The sequence below is a fragment of the Phyllostomus hastatus genome, unplaced genomic scaffold (assembly GCF_019186645.2).
Source record: "Phyllostomus hastatus isolate PE091 unplaced genomic scaffold, TTU_PhHast_1.1 phas_scaffold_501, whole genome shotgun sequence".
Taxonomy (NCBI): Eukaryota; Metazoa; Chordata; class Mammalia; order Chiroptera; family Phyllostomidae; genus Phyllostomus; species Phyllostomus hastatus.
Genome location: NW_025334033.1, coordinates 2,006,646 through 2,026,297, shown reverse-complemented (window position 1 = coordinate 2,026,297; position 19,652 = coordinate 2,006,646). Strand labels below are relative to the sequence as shown.

At 36.2% G+C, this 19,652-nt stretch overlaps 1 protein-coding gene and 1 pseudogene across 4 annotated transcripts in view; one reads left to right on the top strand and one right to left on the bottom strand.

Annotated features, from left to right (window-relative positions):
• The window catches only part of SLC12A6 (solute carrier family 12 member 6), a 99,929-nt gene that overhangs the window by 37,938 nt on the left and 42,339 nt on the right, over positions 1–19,652 (bottom strand). For 3 of the 4 annotated variants that reach the window (XM_045821990.1, XM_045821991.1, XM_045821993.1), the window contains one exon: positions 9,090–9,134. The exons of the other annotated variant lie outside the window; for it this stretch is intronic. In XM_045821990.1, the coding sequence (XP_045677946.1) occupies positions 9,090–9,134 (45 nt within the window). The remainder of the gene's footprint in view (positions 1–9,089; positions 9,135–19,652) is intronic. 4 annotated transcript variants of the gene reach the window in all.
• Positions 17,275–17,393, top strand: LOC123809083 (annotated as a pseudogene).

The following is a 19,652-nucleotide window of genomic DNA, read 5'->3' as shown; positions in this document are numbered from 1 at the left end:
CTCCTACAAGCTCTGGCTCCCCTGGCTGCAGTCCTGGCACATCTATATTTGGGGCCATTATAGTTTCAAGTTTCAAGTGCAACCACTTTAACTTTCAGACATTCTGGTCCTGGCTGATTTTGGCCTAACTCCCATTTGCTTGCTTGCTTAATTTTTTACAGGTAGCAGAATGTCTCTAGACACTTTGTCTACATTTATGAGACCAATGATGCCTCCAAAGTTGTCCAGAGGCCTACTTATAGTGGTGTTGTAAATGGGAGGGTCCTGTGGAGCTCCCGATTAATCAGGCAAGGAACAAAGCTCTCATTAGAAGTGGTTCATTGAAAGGCATGGAGCAGACCTGGCTCTGCTGGTTGGAGCATCATCCTGTACACCAAAAGGTTGTCGGTTTGATCCCTGATTGGGTGTGTGTGAGAGGCAACCAACTGATGTTTCTCTCTCACATTGACATTTCTCTCTTTGTCTCAAATCAATAAAAATATATCCTTGGGTGAGGATTAAAAAGAAAAAGAGAAAGGCATGGATCAATCAGGCATAAAGTCAGTAGTGATTATAGCAAAAGTCACGGATCAGTTCTTGGCGGGAAATCATGCTGTTTCAGATAGACTGAACAGCTTTCAGAACTCTGAGTCACTGCTCTGACCCCAGGAAATCCCAAATGGAATGAGAGTTCTAGAGTTTGAATAGCAAATAACCTTACCCTGCAAAAACTAAGAACCAGATCCACATGCTGGGGCTGGTTTAGGATTATCCAGAATTCTAAGAAGATTCCTTTGGATAATATGTACTGAGACTGGCTTCGGTAATGTTTTGAATTAAGTGGCCCATCGTATCACTATTATGTTTCTTTATTTTCATTTTACTATCCAAATAATGCTGATATTATTGCTCTGAAACTCACTGCTGGGTATTTCATTGTGCAATTCAAATGATAGGAGTACCATTCGTTCTATTGAAGATTTCAGATTTCCATTTTTTATGGTGTACATTTTCTTATTTTTATTTTTGCAAACAGAGCATCTTGCTCTTTATAAAAAACTTGTTTTTGTGGTGCTACTACTTCCATAATGTTACTTTTGTCAATTACCACTTACACTACAGTTTGGGCTTATAGTGAGTCTCAGATTCTTCCCCTATCCTCCTGATCTTGTTAAATAGCCTTTTGCTGGTCTGAGCTAAGCAGAACAGTAAATGTACTTAATTTCCCTTGGCACAGGTTTGGGTTTGAATTATGTGACTATGTGAACACAAAAGGTTGTTGCAAATGTTATAAATTATGGTTTTTATTTTTTAAATTTCATTTTTCAAGTACAGTTGACATTCAATATTATTTTTTATTAGTTTAGGTGTACAGCATAGTTGTTAGACAATCATATACTTTACAAAGTGTTCCCTTAATATTTCCAGTACCCACATGGCACCATAGTTATTATCATATTATTGACTATCTCCTCTGTGCTGTACTTTATATTGCCATGACTATTTTAACTGCCAATTTGTATTTCTTAATCCCGTCACCTTTTTCATCTAGCCCCCTTAACTATCTTCCCATCTGGCAACACTCAGTCTGTCTGTTCTCTGTATCTATGAGTTCTGTATCTACATCTGTTTTGTTTGTCTATTTTATTCTTTAGATTCCACATATAAGCGAAATCATATGGTACAGTCAAACCTCTGTTCTTGAACATCTCAGTTCAGGAACAATTAAATTCTTCATCAAGTTGTTCACAGAAAAAATGTTGCAGATGTCCAACAAAACTTTGGTCTTGATTCTCCACCTGACAACACTTTCATGCTGATACCTGTATTATCAGTCACGTGTCTCTCAAGTGACAAAGGAGATTTGGTTTTTGAACAAATTGCTTCTCAAACAGTTTTCATAATGAATTAAGTTCAAGAACCAAGGTTCCACTGTATTTGTCTTTATCTGACTTATTTCACTCAGCATAATATCCATTTGGTCCATCCACATTGTTGCAAATGGTTAGGTTTCATTCTTTCTTTTTATGGCCAAGTAATATTCCATTGTATAGATGTACCACATTTTTTCCCCAAGGCTAGCAACATATTTATTTATGCACACAGTGTAAGAACTCATCAATGTCACTGAAGTTTTGAGTTTTTTAAATATATTTTATTGATTATGCTATTACAGTTGTCTGATTTCCCCCTTCACTCCCCTCCACCCTGCACACCCTCTCCCACCCACATTCCCCCCTTTAGTTCATGTCCATGTGTCATAAGTTCTTTAGCTTCTACATTTCCCATACTATTCTCGCCCTCCCCCTGTCTATTTTCTACCTACCATCTATGCTACTTATTCTCCATACCTTTTCCCCCTCTCTCCTTTTCCCATTCCCTTGTTGCTAACCCTCCATGTGATCTCCATTTCTGTGTCTAGTTGTTTGCTTAGTTTCTTTTGGTTTTGTTTTAGGTGTGGTTGTTAATAACTGTGAGTTTGTTGTCATTTTACTATACATTTTTTTTATCTTCTTTTTCTTAGATAAGTCCCTTTAACATTTCACAAAGTAAGGGCTTGGTGATGATGAACTTCTTTAACTTGATCTTATCTGAGAAGGACTTCATCTGCCCTTCCATTCTAAATGAAAGCTTTGCTGGATAGAGCAATCTGGGATGTAGGTCCTTGTCTTTCATGACTTGGAATACTTCTTTCCGGCCCCTTCTTGCCTGTAAGGTCTCTTTTGAGAAATCAGCTGACAGTCTGATGGAAACTCCTTTGTAGGTTACTATCTCCTTACCTCTTGCTGCTTCCAGGATTCTCTCCTCCATTTTTATCTTGAGTAATGTAGTTATCATGTGCCTTGGTGTGTTCCTCCTTGGGTCCAACTTCTGTGGGATTCTCTGAGCTTCCTGGACTTCCTGGAAGTCCATTTCCTTTGCCAGATTAGGGAAGTTCTCCTTTATTATTTGTTCAAATAAGTTTTCCACTTGTTGTTCTTCCTCTTCTCCTTCTGGTACCCCTATAATTTGGATGTTGGAATGTTTAAAGATGTCCCGGAAGTTCCTAAGCTTCTCCTCATTTTTTTGAATTCTTGCTTGTTCATTCTTTTCTGTGTGGTTGTGTCTTTCTTCCTTCTGGTCTACTCCATTGATGTGAGACCCAGCTTTCTCTCCATCACTATTGATTCCCTGTGTATTTTTCTTCATTTCACTTATTGTTGCCTGCATTTGTTCATCTAATTTGCGACCAAAGTCAACCAATTCTGTGAGCTTCCTGATCACCAGTGTTTTGAACTGTGCATCTGATAGGTTGGCTATCTCTTGGTTGCTTAAAAGGATGAGTTCTAGGGCTTTAATTTGGTCTTCTGTTGGAGCCATCTCTCTCTCTCTCTCTTTTTTTTTTTTTTGGTCTGGTCGCGCCTGTTATGGTGAGGGGTGCAGCCTTAGGTGTTCACCAGGGCAGGGCAACCCAGTTGCTGGGTTGTGACGTTGTATGTGGGGGCGGGGTCGAGAGGGAACAAAGACCATTGCTCCATTCTCCTTGGGACCTCAGTCCCCTCTGCTGCTTCCCCCGAGCAAACTGGTCCCCTCTGGTGCCAATTCCCATGTGGGTGGGCTTGTGCACACCGTGGGACCCTCCAAGGACCTCTCCTGTGAGGCTGGGTGTCTCTCATGTGCCTCAACTTACACAGGTGTCCTCAATCAGTGTCCTGAGGCTCTATTTCCCAGGGCTGGTATCCTGGATTGCTCTCAGTGCCTTGCTTCACAATCGCCACCTCACTGGGTCTGCCAGTTGCCACCCTTCAGCCAGGGTCTGCCAGCTGCCGGTTGTGCACTCAGGGTCCACTCGCTGTGGTTCTGTGTGCCTCGGATGCCTTACGTACCTCTGCATGCCTTACTCGCCGGTCCTAACACTCTCTGGTCTCTGCACTGTGACCCGCCCAGCTGCCCGACTCCATCCCTCCTACCGGTCTGGATGAAAGGTCAATTTCAACTTCTTGTTGACCAACTTCTATTCAGATCAATTTTCTGTCAGTTCTGGTTGTTATTCTGTTTCTAAATTGTTGTCATCCCTATCTTGGTTGTGCGAGGAGCCAAAGTGCGTCCACCTATGCCTCTATCTTGGGCGGAAGTAGATGTACCACATCTTTTTTATCCACTCAACTACTGATGGGCACTTGGGTTGCTTCCGTATCTTGGCTATTATGAATAATGTTCCAATGAACATAGGGGTGCATATATCCTTTCAGATTAGTGTTTTGGATTTCTTTGAATATATAGCTAGGAGTGGAATTGTTGGATCACATGGTGGTTCTATTTTTTTTTTTCTGAGAACCCTCCATACTGTTTTCCACAGTGGATGTAGCAATTTTCAATCCCACCAACAGTGCACAAGGATTCTTTTCTCCACACCCTCACCAACATTTGTTTGTTTACATATTGTTAGCCATTCTGACAGGTTGTGAAGTAGTATCTCACTGTGGTCTTAATGTGCATTTCTTTGGTGATTTAGTGACACTGTGCATCTTTTCATACATTTATCGGCCATCGGTACATCCTCTTTGGAGAAGTGTCTGTTCAGGTCCTCTGCCCATTTTTTAATTGGATTGTTTGTTTGGTGTTGAGTTGTATGAGTTCTTTACATATTTTGGATATTAACCCCTTATCATGTTTTCAATATTAGAATTTGTTTAAATTAGTAGCCAATTAAGAGGCACAGAGTATGATTGGTTTCTATATCTCTTAAGTCTTTAACTTTCTTTCTCTCTCTTTGCAATTTATTTGGTTCAAGAAACTAGTCTTTTTTGGACTATAAGATGCACCCCTCCCCCACAATTTGGGAGGAATAATGGTTGTTAATGCTGCTTTTGAGTTCTGTTTACATTTATACATTGGTGAAGTATTATGTTATTTATGCTATTAAATATTTTACCACATTTTTTGCTTCAAAATGTTTTTTCCTATTTTCCTCCTCTAAAACCTATGTGTGTCTTATGGTCCAAAAATATGGTATGTCATTTTTTTCTGATGGTCTAAATTTTGATGATGGCATCCATGTGATGTTGTTTAAGGTTTGTTTTGGCACTTCCTATAAATTGATAGTTGGGTCTCAAAGTTTAACCACATTTAGTATTTTTAGGTGGGGTAGAGAGGAAAACCCTTCATAGCAGTATTCTGGTCTTCTATCAGGAAGTACATGCCATGTGGTTGTCTTTCTTTTCGAGATACTAGTAATTATTGATGGTTAATGCCTAGATCCATTACTTTATGAGAGGTTGAAAAATGGTGATGTTCTGAATATATTATTCTTTCATTAATTAGCTGGAATACTTTTATAAAAAGACAATCCTTCTAATGTCGTATTTCGTTATCCATTGGTATAGTTAAGGGCAAGAGAAATACTTTATTTTTACCCTTTATTGACCAATTCTCAGGTTAATAAATTGGTTCACTAAAATACTCCACTGGTGATCAATAAATTCTTTCAAGTAACAGGAATTTAAATATTGGATATGTTTCAAATGAAATGTTTTTTTTTCTACATCTATTAATAGGATTCTATGATAGTTTTCCTCTAATATGTTAATATACTGAGTTACATAAATTGATTTTTAATGATAAATCAATCATGTCTTTCTACTAAAACCCAAGCTGTTCACAGGGACAATTTTTAATATATATTGCTTGATTCAGATTGTAAATATTTTGTTTAGGATACTTAGATCTGTGCTCATAAGTAAAACTGGTCTATACTTTTCTCATATTGTCACTGTTAAGTTTTGGTATTTAGGTTATGCAAGTCTCAAATGGAATAGAGAACGTTTACTTGTTTTTCTATTCCATGAGAGAAACTGTAGAAGAGTGGAATTATTTTTCCTTGAATGTTTGGTAAAACTTGTAAAAATGCCAAGGCTACTGCTTGTTTGCTTTGTAAACTGAAAATTACAGAGAGAGAGAAAGAGAGAGAGAGAGACCATAAATCATAAGTATAAAGCTTGATTTTTTTTTTTTTTTATTGCAACAGCGATTTCACCCCTTCATGCATCTCCTCAGCCTGGCCCTGAGTTTTGCAAGAGATCTGATGAATCAGTGGGAAGAGTAGGTACATTAAAAGAGCTGTACCCTATTGATAGGAAAAAACATTTAGAAGGTTTGGAAAGGGCTATTATAAATTCCATTCAGTAGGCAACCAAGGTAAATGATGCAGTTTTTCACCCACTAGGCCAAATTTATCCTAAAGGAGGTTTTTATAGAGAGCTGGCAAGATTTTAATTCAAGCTACCAATTCCTTTTCTGAGAACTATAAGATAATTAGAAAAAATAACAAAATATCTTTCACTTTTTTGCAAACAAAATTTTTTTAAAGTAAGCCAGTTTTTCTTAAGGATTTTGAGGCTGTAAAGATATTGAGGATGGGAGAAGATGGTAGTTAGTAAGAGCATGAGAAAAAAAGGAAATACAATCTGACCTAGTGAACCTAGGACCAAGAGCCCAGGATGGCAAGCAGGATGAACTTACTTGAGAATCTGGCCAGAAGACTCTCTGGATAAATTCCCAGGTTTGTTTAAAATCAAATGCAATAGTAGGTTGCCAAATGTTTGGAGAAGTCTCCCTGCAATTGCTATTAGGATTTTTGACTAAAATTGACTAAGAAAATCTTTCCTTCACAGTCACATACTATTTCTTTTCCCTACAATTCATGTGCTACCTTTTACTTCAAGTGCTTAATTGGAAACAAAATCTACCTTAGTAACACAGAAACAGTGCCAACTCCCCCAACTGTACATTTGATTAGCAAAGTCCTTTGCTACCTCCATTATGCACCTGTTCTTTGTCAGATGATGAATTAAATACTCTCAAACTTCTCTGTCAGCCATGTATCAGAGAGACAGGAGCAATTTAATAGTTTCAGGGGAAAATATACTTTTCAAGATATGACAAAATCTTTCAATGAAATCTTAACCATTCCTGATATAAATGTGAAAATTTTATATAAAGACTAATTTTGAACAGTTTAAATAAGCTATCTAACATAAAAGTATAAAAAAGAGAATGGTGACAGCCTCAATACCATGAGGCTAGAACTCTGGTAATCAGATTTGCAGCTACATGTTTCTGTCAAATCATTTACTTAATAACCATCTATTTAGTGAGTAGGGTGTCAGGTACTATTCCAGCACATAAACTCACTCAAAGGAATGAGAAGACCCAAAGTTTATGTCCTTAACCTTGAAAAAGTAGAAAAGAAGTATCCCAGTGTTTTTCTTTTTCTGTTTTTATCCTCACCTGTGGACATGTTTTTCATTGCTTTTAGAGAGCAAGGAAGGAGGACAGAGGGAGTGGGGAGGAAGTGAGTCGGGGAAAGGGAGGGAGGGAGAGGGAAATAGAGAGAAAGAGAGGGGAAAAACATCAATGTGAGAGAAAAACATCAACTTGGTTGCCTTCTCGTAAATGCCCTAACTAGGGATTGAACCCTCAGGATCGAACCCTGAACCTGAGAACGCCCCCAGGTTCAAACCAGCAACCTTTCAGTATAGGGCCAAGCTCCAACCAACTGAACCACACCCTCCAGGGCAGTTTCTTTAGCTAATACTTTGAACCTTTAATAAGCAAACAAGTCAAGTATTTTTCCTACTTCAAACATTTTGATAGCTAACATTTTTTCACAGCTGCTTTGCACATATTCAAACAGCTAAAAGTTCAGCAATATACAAATCAAAATAAGCCTCAAACCAGAAGATACACATACAAAAAAATGGCTGTTCATATATTTAAAAGTACTTATTCATAATTAAGTACAAATACAAACTAGAGATGCTGTTTTCACTGATTGGATGAAGAAAAATTTTACAACTGATAATACCTACTTTTGATGACAGGGAACTGAGTATGCCTCCATACTGCTTATTGGTAGGAATTTAAGTTGATGTATTTTTTTTGAAAATGTACATACCCTTTGAGCAAGAAATTCATCTATTAGGAATTTATCCTACAAATATACTGGCAAGGGAAATGCAAGGATATATGTACAAGATGTTCACGACAACATAATGTAACAGTAAAACAGCTAGAAATAACTCAAGTGCTCATGAAGAGGGAATTGGCTGAGTAAAATTAGAGCATAGGAATACAATGGAATACTATTACACCACAAAGAAATGCAGTAGATCTTTATGTACTAGTATGAGATATCCAAGATAAAATGTTAAATGAACAAAAGGAAGTCATAGAACAATTTGTGTAAATATAATTCCATTGATAGAAAAAGTAAAAAAGATAGTCATATATAATATGAATAATAAAAATTTCTAGAAGAAACCGGGACAACTGTAACTGGACAACAAAAATAATTTCTAGAAGAGTTTCCAAGAAAGAGTCAACTGTAAGTACCTTGGGAGACAAGTGAGGTGGTGGAGAAGGGACTCTGGAGGACTTTTACTTTCTTTAGAGTATATACTTTTTGTATGAATTCCTCACCTGAGTATGTTTATATTTTAAAAATTTATCAGTTCAGAGATGATGTGAAATTCTTGTCAAATTATAAGCTTACTACAATGTAAATAGGCAATGCCTAGAGAAAATCAACTCATTTCCATAACGTATAACAGATGAGGAACTGGGACATCAATTACTATAGCTTGCTGTTTATAAAGTACTTGCAGTAATTAAAATGAAGATGATCAAGAGACTGTGAAAAATAAAAGGAAGGGTGAAGTAGCTGCAAAGCCCAAAATATTACAGGCTATTATAATATCTTCTTTTCAAAATTTTGGAAAAAGAAGTTCCAATTCCTACAGATTTTTTAACACCACAGACCATGCTAAAATTACCTGAGGTATGATTGACATGAAACATTACATTAGTTTTAGATGTACAACATAACTTGGTATTTGTATTAAAATTATTTTCAGTATAGCTAAATTGAGTCTTAGCAATCAATGACAAAAGTAGTTAACTAAAACTTACCAAGTTGGGAATAGAAACAGCAGGAAAAAAAGTTGAGGAGTAAAAAGTAGAAAAGTAGGAGACAGAAAATAGGATTAGAGAAAGGAGTAATGTCTGTTAGTAGAAACAAGAAAAGGGTAATGTTAGAGAGAGTCAATTCCCACAGTAATATAATACTATACCTAACAGCTGGCTGTGTTCCCCTGTGATGGAGTTCTGACTTGGGTCTGAAAAACAAACAATTGAAAAGAAAAGAAAAAAAAATGAATGACCAAAACAAATAATTTCTTAAAAATCAGCAACAAAAGTTAACAAAGGAAATAAGCAAAAAAAAAATGTTAAGTGCTTAAGAAACATTAATGAAAGATAATAAAAATATAATGAACTATTATAAAAATAATTGCATCGCTTCCCTGAAAAGTTAAACAACAGAATTACACATTACCCAGCAATTCCACTCCTAGGTACATATTCAAAAGAAATAAAAACAGGGACTCAAACAGGTACTTGTATGACAATGTTTATAGCAGCATTATTCACAATAGCCAAAAGGTGGAAACAATCCAAGTGCCCGTCAATAGAAGAATAGATGAAACAAAAGGTGGTATACACTTACAATGGAATACTTTCAGCCATAGAAAATAAAGTTCTGATACATGCTACAAAATAAATGAACCTTGAAAATACTATGCTAAGGGAAACAAGATGGATGCCGAAGGACAAATATTATATTATTCTATTTATATGAAATATCTGGAAAAGGCAAATTTATATAGAGAGTAGATTACAGGTTACTGGATGCAAGGGGAGTGGGGAATGGGATGTTATTGTTTAATAAGTACACAGTTTCTGTTTGGGGTGATGAGAAATTTTGGAAATAGTGGTAGCGACTGCACAACACTGTGAATTGCTATTAATGTCAATGAATTGTGCACTTAAAAATGGTAGATTTTATTTTATATATATTTACTAAAACAAAAAGTAAATTAAAAAAATAACACAGATTCAATGAAGCAATACTAGTTCCATAAAACAGAAGGATGATTCAGGGCCTACAACGTAAGTTACACTTTCTCTGTAATGACAATGGAACATAGAACATACAACCACAGCAGCTCAAAGTCAAGACACAGGTACAGCACTCATAACTATTAGCAGATATGGTCTCATTTGACTTTCAGATAAAATGACAAAACTGGATTTTATAAATATCTATTTCTTCAGTAATCTATCATAAAATTAGTGGCTATAAGCCAAATTCCTAATGCAAAGAGATACTATCACCATTTAACAACCAATCACTTTCTTATTTTAAAGGCTTGAAAAGCATTAAGGGCTAAATATGGAAAATAGCTCCACTTTCCTCAAAGATTAAGTCTCTTCTGACACAGAAGATTACATCTGGTTTCCTCAAATGTGTCTGGGGAATAAAAATTTTAGACAGTGGGTGGAGAGGTAAGGGGTAGGAGGGTGGTCTGTGAGCAACAACGGGAAAAAAGGTTACACCTTTATTTTCACTAACCTCTAACTAAAGTTTACTCTAGGCAACAAATTACATAAAAATACCTGTGATTTTGTCAACAACAAATATCAGATATCTTCCTATCACATTAATAGTTGCTACATATATGGCAATATCTTTTAGGTTCAATATTCGAAATTATGGTAATTATTAAAATGGATGCTAGGTCTTACTCAATGCATTGACAAAAAAAGCACTCATTAGATCACAAGTTTAATATTTTGATGACTATACTTTAATATAATTGGGTTAATTTTGCTCCTATGTATATGTATATGTGTATATTATTCTATGCACTTAAAAACGTTATACTGAAAAGGAATTTGTAGGCTTCAGGCTGGGAGTGTAGTCCAAGATACAAAAAAGATGAACAATTATTGTTGTAATAATCGTAACAAAATGCAAATAATATTTTCCATGGTATTTATAAATATAAATATTTTATATATAATTTTAATTAAATCTAACACTTTAAGCATCTCATAAAGAACAAATCAGAATAGCTAATAAATTCTGGTTTCTGATGTGTACTCTACAAACTGTACTTGAGGAAATAAAGGAGAAATCTGATTCAGAAAACTGAAGTTTCGTATGTTACATGTACATTTTAAGATGCATATATTGTAAATATTTTGTTTATTTATATTTAGAGAGAGGAGAAGGGAAGGAGAAAGAGGAGAGAAACATCAGTGTGTGGTTGCCTCTTGCATGCCACCATTCAAGAGGCAACCACATATCCATAACCCCCAGGGCTTAAGATATATTTTTATTGTTCCATTTTATTTATGCATTCACTGGTTGATTCTCATATGTGTCCTGATCTGGGGTCAAACCCACAATCTTGACATAATGGGGTGATGGTCTAACCAACTGAGCTACCAGGCCAGGGCCTAAGATATATTTTTGGAAGATTTTTCATTCTTAATTCAATTAAAAAAATAGAAATTCCCAAATTTTCTATTCTAACATATTTTCTGCAGCATACTAGCAGGTGAACTCCCAATTTTAATTTAAACTCATGTTCCTATCTAAATAAATAATATGGTTCATTAGCAAATTCTACTAAATGTTCAAATAATTAATACCAATCTTTCTCAAACTCTTCCAAAGCCCTGCATGATGTGGCTCAGTGAGTTGAGTGCCAGTCAGCAAGCCAGAGGGTCAGTGGTTCGATTCCTGGTCAGGGCACATGTCTGGGTTGCAGTCTAGGTTCCAGTTAAGGGCATGCAAGAGGCAACCAACTGCTGTTCCTCTCTCTCTCTTTATCTCTCCCTTCCTCTGTCTCTATAAATAAATAGATAAAATCTGAAAAAAAAAACCCTCTTCCAAAAAAAGGAAGTGGAGGGACTACTTCCAAACTTATTTTATAAGGCTAGCATTACTCTGATATCAAAATCACTCAAGGACACAAGAAAAGAAAATTGCAGGCTGATAAACATAGATGCAATAATCCTAAACAAAATATTATCAAAATGAATTCAATAATACATTTAAAGGAACATACACCATGATAAAATAGAATTTATCTTACCACAAGAAAAAAAATCTTCAATTACTTCTGGTGACAGATGTTAACTAGACTTATGTGGTGATCATTTTGCAGTACGTACAAATATGAAATTTCCTGAAACTAATATAAGGTTGTATGTCTATTAGACCTCAATAAAAAATAAAGATGAAAAAGAATACGAGTTGTTCTTGCACATAAGAGACAGCAGGAATAACAGTTCCATAGCAAGTTAACATGTTAGATCTCCCTTTTCCTCATCCCCTCTCCTGCCCGCTTCTCTCTTTCACATAGGGGAAAATTTGAACCCAATCATTATAGAGAAACAGGTGTATAAATAGTATGTAAGGAGTAGGGAAAGGAAAATAGAAGTTTAGAACCAGAAGAACTTGGATCATCATCTAGATGTACTCTAGTGATTCTAAGGATAAGCTAGAGAGGGGTTAGCAGCCTCTATTTTTCTCCCTAACACCATACCAAGATCCCTTCTCAAGATTCCGATTCCCATCTACTATAATCAATGGGAATGCCTTTCTCAGGAGTGCTAGCACAGAACAAATTGAGAATTTCGGATTTTAATATTTGTAGTGGAGAAGACAAATGCCTGGATTAATAAATGGCCAAACATATCACACTACTGCCAAAAGAGAAAGTATACAAATAGTCTTGATGTCTTGAGAACCTATGACCATGTTTCTCAATTCTCTAACTTTTTTATTCTAAAACAAAGTATGATAGCCTAACACAAGCTATCTGGAATTGCTAGGAAATATATCTATGAATAAAAATGAAAAAACACCTCAGAATACTCAGGCAGAGTAACTATGATTTTAGAGGTGGGAGTGTAAGTGACTTTTCTTAAAAAGAATTATGTCCTTCTGTACTATATATTCCTTGCCTTCTGAACTGGATATATGTATGTGTGTGTATTCTCTAGTCCAGCTAATATTCTCCCTTTGAACACCCTTGTGTAGATCCCTGCAAGTACAACACAGATATCTGTTTTTCAATTATAATGAAAGGGTGAGGGGCAATCTTTACTAATCTGGTAAGCTGAACACCAACCCTTCAGAGCCTGTGAATGCTTCCTTAATATATGTAAAAGCTGAAACAAGGGCAAATCTAGGCGGTAAATAGGCTCATGAAGCCACTAGAACGAAACTAAGCATGCCTGTAAAAACCACAATTGGTAAATACCTTATGCTGAAGGGCGTTTCTGAGTATGCAGTTCAAATTGTGTACTGCAGTCAACATAACATTGTTCCGGGCATCTAAGATGTGTCTGGGCATCTTTCTATTGTATTATACCTGAACTCTCCCATTTAATATTTTGGGAGAGACATTAATATATTAATATGTCACTGGTGGAGCACACCCAAGTTTGTCTAAGACTGGGAGTTGTCCCTTATATTACTCAAAATGAGTAATCTTAACCAAATTACTTCCTGTAATAATCTGCCAATAATTTAACTGTTTTTACTCTTCCATGGTCTTACTATTAAGCTACTTCTAGGTCACAATATAACCAATTAATACACAAAATCCTATGATATTCTATCAGCCAAATGGTAGTTTAAATAAAAAATAGAAACATAAACCTTCTCACAAATGAAATAATAAAAAGAAACTGAAAATATTCGGTTGGCTGAGTAGTTTGTTTTGTTTTTTTTTGCATACAATAGCTCTAGTAGCACTTAATTGTCTTTAATTTCATTTGAAACAATTTTGTTAGATTGTACCGTGACAGCTGTCATATCAGCATGCATTAAAAAACTTACTAACATTGGTGAATTTTTGTGTAGCCATTTTAATGTTGAAGATGGAAGAAAATATGCAACATTTTCAGCATGTTATGCTTTATTATTTCAAGAAAGGTAAAAATGCAACTGAAACTCAAAAAACATTTGTAAAGTGAACGGAGAAGATGGTGTGACTGATCGAATGTGTTGAAAGTAGTTTGTGAAGTTTCGTACTAGAGATTTCTTGCTGGATGATGCTCTATGGTTGGGTAGACCAGTTGAAGTTGATAGTGATCAAATTGAAACATTAAGTGTTTCAATTATACCACAGGATTATACCATGTGGGAGACAGCTGACATACTCAAAATATCCAAATCAATAAAGTTATTAGTGAAAGTGAAAAATGTATCTTTTATGGGAAAAACCATACAGACTTTTTGGCCAACACAATATTTCTTGTAACAGTAATGATATAGTCATTTTACAAGTAGGCAATTGCTCAATACATTTATCTTGAATTAATGGTAAAGAATGAAGATTTTATTCAGTGTCTTGCCATGCGTCTTGGAAAGTAGAGAAAAATGACTGTGCGTGACCTCACTTGCAAAACTGCCTCTGTAAATAGTTGTACTGAAAAACTTTACTATTTTCCCTAGTTTGCCCACAGCAAGTCTTTTTCTGAATTTTCTTTGAGAATCACTTCATCTACCATCCTTGGTAGAGAATTTGAAGTAAATAAAAGCTATTTGTATATATTTTTTAAAGATTATGTTTATTTATTTTTTTAGAGAGAGGGAAAGAGAGGGAGAGAAACATCAGTGTGTGGTTTCCTATTATGCATCCCCAACTGGGGACCTGACCTGCAACCCAGGCGTTGTGCTCTGACCAGGAATCAAACCACCAACCCTTTGGTTTGTAGGCTAGCGCTCAATCCAGTGAGTCACACAAGCCAGGGCTTGTATTTTGCTTCTAAAATGCAGTATGTAAGGTCTGTCTTCATTAAAGACAGAATAAGTAATTTCATTGAATAACACAATCAGTAGTAAAGACTGTTGCCTAATTGTTTAAAAAAAGTAGACATGGCCAAATGCATACATATCAGGACAATTAGCTTATTATGCTCCCATCTGTATTATCTAGATTGACTATAAAAACTATTTCTGAATGTCAAATACATTTTTTAATTAAAGATTTTATTTATTTATTTTTAGAGACAGGGGAATGGAGGGAGAAAGAGAGGGAGAGAAATATTGATTTGAAAAAGAAACCTCAATCAGTTGCCTTTTGCATGTACCCTGATCCAGATGGAAACCACAACCCAGGCCTATGCTCTGACGGGAATTGAACCTGTGACCTTTCGCTTTGCAGGACACTGCTCAACCCACAGAGACACACTGGTTGGGTCAGAGTAGCAAATACCTGAAATTACCAGTCTTAACACACTTGTAATTTTCTGGACTCTAACTTTTAAAAGATCAAAGAAGCATCAACATTATAAGAAATCACCTAACTAAAATTAGGCAAAGATGATTAAATGGAATCAAAGACAATTACTCTAACATTCATAATTATTAAATTCTTCCTCACTGTATGGGTAGGGAAACCTAAGAGAGAAATAAGTTGAAATAAGGTAAAATCTGAAAAGCCTATACTCTTCATATAGATTTTGAACTTACTGCAATTAAACTACATAGACTTGGAAATTTTACATGAGATTGTGTTTAAATTTTACGTAAGATTAATGCTCTGGCTGGTATGGCTCAGTGGATTGAGTACTGACCTGCAAACCAAAGAGTCGCCAGTTTGATTCCCACTCAGGGCACATGCCTGGGTTGTGAGCCAGGTCCTCAGTGGGGGGCATGCGAGAGGCAACCACACATTGATTGCCTCTCCCTCTCTTTCTCCTCCCCTTCCCCTCTCTCTAAAAGATTGTGTTTACATTTAAATAAGCAGATGGGTGAAAACAGGGGGCAATTTTAGCCAAAGTAAAATTAAATAATGAGATGAAAATGTAAAATAATATATACAAAAAGTTAATAAATCATTATTTCTAGTCTTACCCCAAAAAGGAGAGTAGAAAGATACTTCTTTGAATTTTTAATATACAAAAAATATTTTAAAAAGATACAAAGTCAATATTCAGAAATAGATGGCATTTTTGTACTCCAACAATGAATTAGCAAAAAGAGAAACTAAGAAAAAAAAATCCCATTTACTATAGCAACAACAGCCAAAAATAAAGTACCTAGGAATAAATTTACCAAGGAGGTAAAAGACCTGTACTTGGAAAACTATGTGCACTAAAGAAAGAAGTTGAGGAAGATACAAATAAATGAAAGCATATACCAGGTTCATGGATTGGAAGAATTAACACCATTGAAATGTCCATACTACTTAAAGCAATTTACAGATTCGACAATTCCTATTAAAATAGCAAGGGCATGTATCACAGATCTAGAACATGGAACCAAAAAAGACCCCGAATAGCCTCAGCAATCTTGAGAAAGAAGAACAAAGTTGGAGAGATCACAATATCTGATATCAAACTATACTACATGGTTACTGTAATCAGAACAGTCTGGTACTGGCATAAGAACAGATATATAGATCAATGGAAGAAAATAGAGTGCCCACAAATAAACCCATGTCTCTATGGTCAATTAATATTTGATAAAGGGGACACAGACATACATGGAGTAAAGCAGTCTCTTCAATAAATGGTGTTGAGAAAACTGGACTGTTACATGCGAAAAATGAAACTAGACCACCAACTTACACCATACACCAAAAGAAACTCAAAATGGATAAAAGATTTAAATATAAGTGGTGATACCATAAAAAATCCTAGCGGAAAACACAGGCAGTAAAATCTCAGATATCTATGCAGCAATATTTTTGCTGATATATCTCCTAGGACAAGGGAAATAAAGGAAAAAATAAACAAATGGGTCTACATCAAGCTAAAAAGCTTCTACATGGCTAAAGAAACCAGTATCAAAATGAAAAGGGAACCAACTGACTGTATGGGAGAACATATTTGCCAAGGATACACTGGACAAGGGTTTGATCTCTAAAATATATAAGAAGCTCATATGACTCAACACCAGGAAGACAAATAATCCAAGTTAAAAAATGGGCAAAGGACCTGAACAGACACTTCTCTAAGGAGGACATGCCCATAGACATGGCCCATAGACAAATGAAAAAATACTCAAAGTCACTAGCCATCAGAGATGCAAATTAAAACCACAATGAGATATCACCTCACACCTGCCAAAATAGCCATCATAAATAAATCAACAAATGATACATGCCGGCGAGGATGTGGAGAAAAGGGAACCCTAGTGCACTGTTAGTGGGAATGCAGACTGGTGCAGGCACTGTGGAAAACAGTATGGAATTTCCTCAAACACTAAAAATAGAACTACCTTTTGACCTAGCAATTCCACTGCTGGGAATATACCCTAAGAATCTCAAAACACCAATTAAAAAGAATTTATGCACCCCCATGTTCATAGCAGCGCTATTTACAATAGCCCAGTGCTACGAACAGCGTAAGTGCCCATCAGTAGATGAGTGGATTAAAAAACTGTGGTATATTGCTACTTGGCCTTTTGGCTAAGATCAAGTGTAGTATCTGTTCTCGCCAGTTAAAAAAACTGCAGTGCATTTATACATGGAATAATATGCAGCAGAAAAAAGGAACGCCTACCTTTTGTGACAGCATGGATGGTACTGGAGACTATTATGCTAAGTAATATAAGCTGATCATTGAGAGACAAATACCACAGAATCTCACTTATAAGAGGAATCTAATGAACAAAGTAAAACAATGAGCAAAATAGAACCAGAGGCACAGAATCATGGAACATACTGACAGCTATAACATGGGAGGAGGGAGGTGTGGACTGTTTGAAGGAAGGTGAAGGGATTAGTCAAAGAATATATATTAAGGACCCATGTACATGGACAACAGTGTGGGGAATGATTATAGAATGGGGGGTGATGTTTGGAGGAGGGTGAGAGGGTGGTAACTGGGACAACTGTAATAGCATAAACAGTTAAAAAATAAAAATAAATAAAAAATAAAATTATATTTCTTTGGGAATAAAAGATATTAAGAGTTTACTTCTGCCAAAAAAAGATAATTTATGCTGGGATTTATGGTTTAGTTCAGTCCATCTGCCATATAAGGTATCTCTGTAGACAGCTAATCATAGAGCAAATAAATTGCGGTACTGATGTACTTCACATACACTACATATTCCTTAGTGCTTAGTATACAATCTGTAGTATATTAATAGGACTTGGTGAGAAAATGGTTTGGGGAGGGATAGTAAGTAATTTTGGCAAATTTATTTAACAGTCCAGTAGATTTCTATAAAGTACAATTTCTCAGATCCTTCAATATGCTAATGGCTGCTTAGCTAATCTACAAAAGAATATAACAATTATCATTCCTAAATACATTAGAAGAGATAACTATTTTTCAACAACCATCTTAATTATTGTTTTATGGTATACATTTTGGGAAGTGTTCAACTAATTCATATCAATATACTAAGCTTCAAAAATAACTCCCTATTTGTTTTTGCAAAATAATCATCTGGAATATTTGTTAAACTACAAATTCATGGGTCACATAACTAACTCTAATGACTTCAGATTCTGCAGTTTTATGAAGTGCCCCAGGTGACTATCATAAAGCTTTATTCATTCAAAATACATTCATTTAAATATCTGAGTAATTAGTAAGTTTCAGGCATTATCCTATGTGCTAGGATAGAATATTAATTAAGAAAGACAGATTTCCTGTTCTCATGCAGATTTGTTGAGACAAAGAATAAAAGAAAATGAATGACAATTATTTTCTTTTTAAAAAATATTTAATTTATTTATATTTAGAGAGGGGAAGGGAGGGAGAAAGAGGAGACAAATATCAATGTGTAGTTGCCTCTCATATGCCCCCTACTGGGGACCTAGCCTGCAACCCAGGTATGTGCCCTGACTGGGAATTGAACTGGTGACCCTCTGGTTCACAGGCTGGCACTCAATCCACTGAACCACACCAGCCAGGGCTATTTTCTTTATAACATGTATTTAAGCCAAAATTAAGAAGAGTTAATGGAGAGGCTATTTTGGACTGGGTGCACAGTGAAGGCCTTTCTGAGGAAATAATCTTTAAGGTACACCTTCAATGTAAAGGAGCCAATGTGAAGATCTTCAAAAAGACTGGTCAGGGAACAGTGGTTATACAAACACCCTAAGATGGGAATAAGCTTTGTATGTCTGGAAACATCAATGTGGCTAAAGCACAGTGAGTAAGAAAGTGGTTTAAAAAGAAAATAGGTCAGTGATGATGGTGGCATAGGGAAACACAGCTTACTCCCTTGCACAACCACACCAAATTTACAACTAAAATATAGAACAACCATCACTTGGAACAGCCAGATATCAAGTTGAATGGAAGTCTGACAACTACGGAGTTAAAGAAACCACAACCATCAACTGGCGGAAGGGGTGGAGATGTGGGACAGGCTGGTCCCACTTTGCCTGTGCTGGATAAAAATTCAGCAGGGATATCTCGGGAGTGAGGAGTCCCAGACCCACATGAGGCCTGTAGCCTAGGGTTCCAGTGCCAGGAAGATAAATCCCCATAACCTCTGGCTGCAAAAACCAGCTGGAATTGAGTCAGGGGAAGAAACTTCTGGAGCTCCAAGAAGTTCCTCTTAAAAAACCCACACATGGATTTACTCAGATTCATTCCCTTGAGCTCCAGCAAAGGGGTAGCAGCTTGAAAGGCACCAGTGGCATACGGAGAGAAACTGAAGTGTCCAGCATCAAGGTGAGAGCTGGGGGCACAGCTTTCTCCCAGACAGAAAGGTGGGCAGAGGCCAGTGTCCCTCTTCTGAACCATCCCTGCACAGAGGCACAGAGCCTTGAAGCTGGTGGCATACCTGAGACTCCATCAACCTG